Source organism: Galeopterus variegatus, unplaced genomic scaffold, assembly GCF_000696425.1.
Source record: "Galeopterus variegatus unplaced genomic scaffold, G_variegatus-3.0.2 Scaffold1217, whole genome shotgun sequence".
NCBI lineage: Eukaryota > Metazoa > Chordata > Mammalia > Dermoptera > Cynocephalidae > Galeopterus > Galeopterus variegatus.
Window position 1 is genome coordinate 74,693 of NW_007727328.1, and position 8,514 is coordinate 83,206.

The 8,514-nt window shown below is 40.6% G+C and overlaps 1 protein-coding gene across 1 annotated transcript in view; it reads left to right on the top strand.

Annotated features, from left to right (window-relative positions):
• The window catches only part of CDKL4 (cyclin-dependent kinase-like 4), a 38,825-nt gene extending 33,136 nt beyond the window's left edge, over positions 1-5,689 (top strand). Inside the window, exons 8-9 of the mRNA XM_008575617.1 lie at positions 2,552-2,686; positions 4,972-5,689. Coding sequence (XP_008573839.1) covers positions 2,552-2,686; positions 4,972-5,073 — 237 coding nt within the window. The 3' untranslated portion in view covers positions 5,074-5,689. The remainder of the gene's footprint in view (positions 1-2,551; positions 2,687-4,971) is intronic.
• The last annotated feature ends 2,825 nt before the right edge of the window (positions 5,690-8,514 follow it).

The following is an 8,514-nucleotide window of genomic DNA, read 5'->3' on the forward strand; positions in this document are numbered from 1 at the left end:
CTTGCCTCTTCCAGCGCTGGCAGCCGCAGACACTCCTTGGCTGTGGCAGCACAGCTGCAGTTCTTGCCTTCATCCCATGGTGTTCTCTCTGTGTGTCCGTCTTCATTGTCTTCCCTCTTCTTATAAGGACACCAATCATAACTGGATTAGGGGTCCGTCCTACTTCATCATGACCTCATTTTAACTTAACTAATCACTCGGCAAAGACTTATTTCCAAATGAAGTCACGTTCTGAGGTATGGGAAATTAGGACTTCAACATTGTTGGGGGTGGGGGATACAATTCAACACATAACAGTGCCCTTGAGACTCTACAGAGTTAAGTAGGCAATTGCATTTGTGGGTCTGGAGTTCAGAGGAGAGGTCTGGTATCAAACTGTAGATGTGGAAATCTCTGGTAAGATCAAATTGTAGATGTGGAAATCTCTGGTAAACCTCGATGACTGAAGCTATGGGCATCAGTGAGATCAGCTAGAAACTGAGAACAGGTATGAAAAAGGGAAGGCTGGGGCTGAGTCTTGAGGAATTCCATCCAACCATTGTGGAGAAAGTATCAAACTGTAGATGTGGAAATCTCTGGTAAACCTCGATGACTGAAGCTATGGGCATCAGTGAGATCAGCTAGAAACTGAGAACAGATATGAAAAAGGGAAGGCTGGGGCTGAGTCTTGAGGAATTCCATCCAACCATTGTGGAGAAAGAGGTAAACTAGCAAAGGCTGGTTTGAAAAGGAGTGGCCAGGAGGTAGGAGGAAGGAAATTGACGTATCAGAGAAGCCAATGAGAGTTTCAAGAGGGAGGACGTGGTCAATAGTGTCTACTGCTATTGAGACAAGAACTCACAATACCTTCTGGGTTTAAAAACATGGAAGTAGAGGTCATAGATGTTAAGTGGAATGATGGAAGCAGAAGGCAGATGAAGTGACGAAGAGATAGAGACTATCACAGTTTGTATTCAAAATAGTCTTTCTGTCCTGTTATAGGGTTTGAGGAGACTGCTTCCTGGTAGCAGCTGGAGTTACTATGTGGCATGGTTTATTAATTAGGGGGTGATCTGCTTGGAGCAGGCAGTGGATGTGGAGGGCCGGGTGAGTCTGGTTATGCTGAGCAGGGCTGTTTCTTGAAGAACAGGCCTAATCAGATACTGCTCCAAGGGGCAGGTGATTCTTAAGCACAGGCAGCATTCTCAAGGATTTCAGAGGTCTGAGGTCAGCTGGGGTTAGGGAGGAAAAGATAAAACCTGGCAGCCCATGGCTGCACAGCCTCTGCCAATGCAATTGTCTGGACACTTGAACGCTTCAAAACAACATCTGTCTTGGTCCGTTTTGTGCTGCTATAACAGAATACCTGAGACTGAGTAATTTATAAAGAGAAGAGATTTATTTGGCTTACAGTTCTGCTGGCTGGAAAGTCCAAGATTGGGCAGTAGCATCTGGCAAGGGCCTTTAGGCTGCTTCCACTCACGGTGGAAAATGGAAAGGAAGTGGGCACGTGCGTAGGGATCACATGGTCAGAGAGGAAGCAAGAGAGAAGAACAAGGAAGCCAGATTCTTTTTAACAGCTGCTCTTCTGGGAACTAATCCATTCCTCCAAGAACTCACCCGCCCCCACAGGAGGGCATTAATCTGTTCATGAAAGATCCACCCCATAACCTAAACACCTCCCAACCCTGCCACATGGGGGATCAAATTTCAGCATGGGTGTTGGTGGGGACAAACTACATCCAAACCATAGCGGTGATGTTGATAAGCCTTATTTCTCTGTTATGGACACAAGGCAAGAATTTTCACATCATCTCTAAGCTGCTCCAATTCTTTATGGATCATAATCTGTGTTTATAGATGGGAAAATCGCCATGCTCTGGCCGGAGAGCATCAGGGCTTCTCAGGGAAAACTTCTTTGTGTCAGGACTACCACTGGCCCCTCTGCTGTCATAGTCCTCCCCACTCTCAGAAGCAGAACCAGAGGCTTCTAACGACCTTGAATATAGAGGGTCATAATGCCACCTTTTCTGTTTCTCCCCATTTTAGGTTTTTTTCTCATTACCGAGGTTCACACTTCCTCAGCCATCTCCTTAAACCAGTGGTTCTCAAACTCGAGCCTGCGGGCATCAGAATCACCCAGAGGGCTTGTTGAGCACAGATTGGGGGGGCCCCTCCCCAGTGCTTTTGATTAGACAGGTGTGGGGTAGCGCCCAAGCATTTGCACTTCTAGCCAGTGCCCATGTAAAGCTGATGCTGCTCGTCCAGGGACTACAATCCGAAGATGCCTACAAGTGATTTGCTTTCACTAGTGATGAGAAGATGTCACTAGTGAAAACATCTCATCTATGTGTAACCCCTTCCATAGACATTGAATGGTCATCCATTCTACCCTCAAAAGACTTCGAAGTGGCCAAAGAGCAATTCTAGCTATTAACACACTCTAAGTACTCGATAATATACAAATTTGAAGATTTTCTAAATTCATACTTGTCAAGTTATTTGGAGTTTTTAGGCATAGTAACAAAATAAGCCTCTCTCTTAATATCGTCTTTGCTTTTCTCTTCCAAAGGGGTGTCTGAAGATGAATCCAGATGACAGATTAACCTGTGCCCAACTCCTGGAGAGCTCCTACTTTGATTCTTTTCAAGAGGACCAAATTAAAAGAAAAGCACGTACCGAGGGAAGAAACAGAAGACGTCAGCAGGTACTTATGTTCAAAAGTTAAAGTGAAAAAAAGAAATTTAAAAATAAATAAAAATAAAAAATAAATGTCATTAGCTCAAAAAAAGTTAAAGTGCTTTAAAAATTATTCTTTTTTCTTCTTTCATTTTTCTATTTTTCTTTGTACCGGTTTAGTTGTACTTGTTTATCTTAATAAATACTGGTGACTGATGTAATAAAACCATAGACTATGAAAATATCCCGCTTGTTGCAAAATCTTATTCCAATAACACTTGAATCAAATTATTGCACAACTCTTGCTACACTGATTAGATATACCCACCCACCAGATCATGTACCCAAAATAGAACAACTTGATAGAACAAAACCCTGATTACAATAGGACTGAGTTTTGCCAGCATTACAAAGAAATCTTGGTACTGTTCTGTAACCTCCAGATGTACAATAAAGGAAACTGGATTATTCCATCTTTTCACCCATGGCAGGCACCTAAATCTGCCTTTCCTAGGCTTTTCTTCGAAACCAAGGACAAGCTCTGCCAGATGCAAAGGGATGAAATCCAGACATCTGGGAACCAAATCCTATCCTAAAATAGGCCAGTATTGCAGACCAATATGGTAACTATTATGACAAATATTAATTTTGCAGTGTGTTAGGTGACTATCCTTCACTTGGTTCCAGAAAACCTTGAAGTTAAAACATAAACTCCATGGAAGTAGGTTTGTTCGGGTTTGGGTGTTTTTTCCCACCTTGTAGACCTAGCTCCTAAGAACAATATCTGATGTATAGAAGTTACTTAATAAATATCATTCAAATAAATAGATAGATGAACGTTATTTATTAATAAACAAAGATGGTAATTTTCACTTTATTCGAGGCTGACAATAGTCACATTTTGCATTTGCTTAATCTTCTGCCATAATCTACTTTTTAGTCATTTATCTCCTCATTAGCATGTCTTCCAGAAAGGAAGAAAGCGATCTTTTTTTGTCTGACCTTTTGATAGTTCAAATAGAAATGAGCTATTGGGAGAGAAAGATCAGACTAATCAATAAGATAAAATGTTAAATTATTTGTGTATCCAAAATCTCTGGGTATCCAAAATTTTATTACATGGGCCATTTTTCCTTTTACTGTTTAATGTTTGCAAGCCAAGCACAATGCAACTTACACTTAAATAACAAAAAGATTTGGGTTTGTTCAAATAAGTCTGAGGCTACATTCTGAAATGCAGTGTGAATTGTGTATAAAAGAGTACTGGTTCCTAAAAAACTTCTCACCAGATTTCACGCTATTGGCCTGGGAGGGTGAACAGTGTCACTGCCCCACCTTGCCTCTTGGTCCCCCTGATTCACTTTCTACTTGGGGATCTATCACTGCCCTTGCCTGGAAGGGGGTTGGGGATGCTGCTCACCCTTTATGTCTCCAGTTCACAGCTGTGCTAGCCTTTCCTTCAAAGCTTGTAGCCCAGCAGGTACAGATGAGGGACTTTGCAGGCCTTCCAAAAGACCCAGGGACACAAAAAGGAGAAGAAACACAAAGAGCAGCATGCACCTAGATAATCTCATTTACAGAGATGATGTCATCTTCTCGGTCCTTAGTAAACTGCATCCCAGCCACCCGTGTGTGGTCGGCCCTTTCAGCAGCCACCATGAGACCAGGGCCACACTGCTGCCACCTCCAGGTGAGGTCCCCAGAGAGCAAGGTCAAGAGTAGCACAGAGATGCCTTTCAAATTCTGGTTTTGTTTCTGAGGACACACCTCTTTCCTAGATATTTTCTCAGTTCAGAAAATAAACTAAAAATTACAGAAACTTCTTTTCATTTGGTGGGGTTTCACATTGTGAGTTCAAATTTCTCCCTGGATCCCAGCCCCTAGGTCTGTGAGTAGATGATCAACAATTTCCTTAAGACTAAATAGTGTTTGACATTGACAGTAAATAGGTTTTCAGCCTTTGCTGTTCTGCCAATATCCTAGCTGTTAGAAATTTGAGGTGGGTAGAATGTATACTCCTGGAATTGTTTAATAGCTGGTGAGCGTGTATCTTTTAAACACTGAATAGATACTCAGAAATAAGTGTATTGAAGTAAATAATACCATGAGACTCCTAGATCAGATAATGAACCTAATTTTCAAATAGCAAAGGATTACAATTTTTGGAAAAGTAACCCTGCTTAATTTTAAAATTGATGTCTTTTGACATCTTTGTACCATGTGTACCCATTTTGTTCTACCACCTTTAAATCAAACTGTACAAGAGAATTGTTTTCGATTTACTTTCTTATTTTTGTCTTGTTCTGCTATTAGAATCAACTGTTGCCTCTCATACCAGGAAGCCACATCTCCCCCACACCTGATGGAAGAAAACAAGTCCTCCAGTTAAAATTTGATCATCTTCCAAACATTTAGGAAAATGTTCTTTGAAGTGCAAAGTAATTTAATATATACACATTTTTGTACAAGCGAGATAGGAATTCTCAGTGTTTCAAATGCAAATGAGCCATATGAAAATTAAGATGCCTTCTAGAATTGTTTTGCTCTGATCATTGCTGATTCCTTTTCCCGTGCTTTTTACATGCCAACTTTATCTTTTAGAACATTTTCTTTAAATGTTATAAAGCCTGAAACTGCACATATGGAGGAGACATTTTCAATTTCATCAGAGCAGCCCCTCCTGAGGCAATTTATATTGAGAATTTGTGGGCTCATACGTTGACTTATGAAAAAGATTTACATACAGCATCTTGCTATAGCTGACCACGTAATATCTAAAAGCAATATCAGATAGCCTGCCTTGTTTTGTTTGTGTAAGGAAATGACAGTATATGCTTGCATTTTAATTCACTCTTATTGTAACCAGGTCTGCTGAGTAATGCTGGTATTTTATTCTGTGTTTTCACATAGGTGTAGGAAGGGAACCTTGAAAAGTTGTCTGGGGTTATCCCTTCATTCCAGGGCAGACTCTACTTTCTCTGTCTCGTAGGACATTGACTATGCTATTTTTAAAGCTATCTAGAGAAAATGCCATACATAGCAAATAGTGGACAAACAGCAAGGAGTCACCATCCTCATGGCAATGCCCTCAGATAATTGGCTACTGACTCTAATGCTGTCCTTTGCTATGGTTCCTTATCCTTTTCTTCTCCTGGCTAAATCATCTCAGTTCCTAAACCAATCCTCCTGGGTGTGTTGTCTAAATAGTTAATTGCCAATACTCTTCTCCGGTGATTTGCATCCACAGCCTCTATGAACTTGTGAAGCCCTAAACTAGCAAGTGCATCATAATCAGCTTGGGTTTATCTTTGAGTTAATTTCATGCTGTGTCTCTTACAAAAAAACGAAGCAAACAAAACACATCTCAATAAGTGAGCCGAATTTACGTTGGGATATTTTCCCAAGTGAACTTGACATACATACGTACGTACTATACACACACATATGTATAAACATACTTGTAAATTTTGAAGCATTGTAGTAGATGCCTTTTATCCTGGACATCTAAACATGAAGCAGAGTGTCCAAAAGTACTGTTAGTTTGCTAACAAGGAACTCATGTAAGATAATAGCACGGGGCTGTCTGTCACTGTCTGGCAAAAAGACACAAAACAGTGATGTTCCTATCAATAAAAACTAAGGGTTCTTCATTAACTCTTTTATGCTTCTGAATCTGTCATGCTTACCTGAACATTGTCAAATTTTACAAATCCACGTTATTCCAGAAATTCTTTGTGTCTGGCACCAAGAGTTAAGCATATATTGTTATTAAGTAAGCACAGTAACACCTAATGTTCATCTCTAAAAGTATGTTGCACTTAGAAATGCGGCTATGTAAACTTCCAGAGAATCTCATTCAGCTATTTGGGAGCATCCATTTACTAAAGAATTATGGCATCTAAACAATAGTTCCTTGCTCTCTGGAAGGACTTTTTAAGTGTGCTTATTTGACCATTTAATATTCTTAGTGTGAATATAAGCTGTTAGGATCTTCTTATTTTCATCTTGTTATCAAGAATGTGACTCTTCAGATTTGTATGTTTCTTGCATTTTTAATACGATGTACCACAGGTGCAAGGAAAATGAGAAAAGATAAAAGGCAACTTCGCAGAAAGATTTTTTAGCTTTCATAGTTTTTTTCATTTAAGCCTTCTTATTACCACTCATGCTGTTCCAGCTCTTCTAAATGTGTATGTGCTCATATTATATTATGTATATATAATATGCACACACACATATGCACAGGTGCAGAGAATAAGACAGCACATGACTCCATTACCCATATTGCTTGCAATCACACTTCAGACAACAATGGAGTTTTTTGGCAGGAGTTGGTGGGGTGACTGTTCCCTCATTTTTGCTTACATTTAAGAATTAATTCAAAGTAGCATTTCTCTTCCTCATTTTTTCCTCAGACAAATCTATCACTTAGGTACCACTAGGGAAGGGAGAGGAGAAAGCATCTAATGCTTGGAAAAATGTTGTGATGCAGTCATATTACCACGAGGAAAAATGATCTTGTGATGGCATTTGCCTGTTAATTGTCCTTGGGCGACGAGGCCACATAGCATTGCTGCTGCCTGTATTGCTCAGGACACCATCTCAAGCTTTCTGTTTCAAGGGGATCTCTCTTACCTCTGTGCTACACAAGTTCCTTCACACTTCTCAGCCTCCTGGAAGACAGTTGCACTTCAGCATCTAGTCCCCAAATTAAGTAGTGACTTTGGTAAAACTTATCTTCAGCAAGTAGTTAGTTGTGCCACGGCTCTTCGCAGAAGCCCACTTGATTCTGTAACCGTGCATTTCCTTTAGCCTCTTGTACAGTTTCTGGTTTAACTGGCTCTTGTCTCACCCGTGCCATCTTTCAGGGCTTTTAATTCATTCATATAGCTCTTTCCTGATGCTGTCCAAATGCTCCACCATTGTGGTGAGTGATGCCACCCGAATACTTCTGTGCTTTTCATGACCTCTTCATGAGGAGGTCATGTGACCTTCATACCTCTTCATGACCTCTTCCCACCTGTGGTTTCCTCAGACTTTCCATACACGGGTAGCTGAGTCTCCAAACAGTTGTTTTTGTTTGTTTTTGTTGTTGTTTGCTTTGCAGAGAATTTTACAGACTGTTAAAAATGCAGATTTACTTATTCTTTTTTTTTTTTTTCCTTTTTGTCTTTTTTACTGACCGGTAACGGGATCACAACCCTTGGTGTTGCGCCTGTACCAGGGACCGGCAACGGGATCGCAACCCTCGGTGTCGCACCCGCACCGCGCTTAGCCAGTGAGCGGGAACCGGTCTCCACATGGGATCCGAACCCTCGGCGGGAGCGCCACCGCACTCCCAAGCGACGCACTCTCCAGTGCGCCACCAGGCCGGCCCAGATTTACTTATTCTTAGAGCTCCCTAGAAAAGGACATTTAATTAGAACTCTCTTAGCCCTGGAAGCCTGTGTGCTTTGACTTTGTCTTTGGTCTCTACTTTGGTCCTGGTGATATTTGAATGGCATTGTTCCAAATTGCCCCAACCATGAAACTCTTTTAGGAAGTCATTTTTTGAAGATTATTTTAACTAGACTGAATCATTAAAAAGATGTGTTCAAGAGGCTTTTGAATCCTTGGGATTAGAGAGATGTTTGAGGAAAGGGTAAAAACAAAGCTCTCAGGAAAGGAAGAGTTGAAGCAGAAAGTATATTTCTTTTCTTCTAAATTAGGTATATTACTGCTCATCATTTCTCTTCCAGATTTCCAAAACTATTAAGACATAAAAAATTAAGTTATTTTGGAAAAAAATTAATTCTGAAGATGTTTTATGCTCCTTTAGCTTACTTGTCATAGGAATCCAATTTTTCAAAAAGGTGG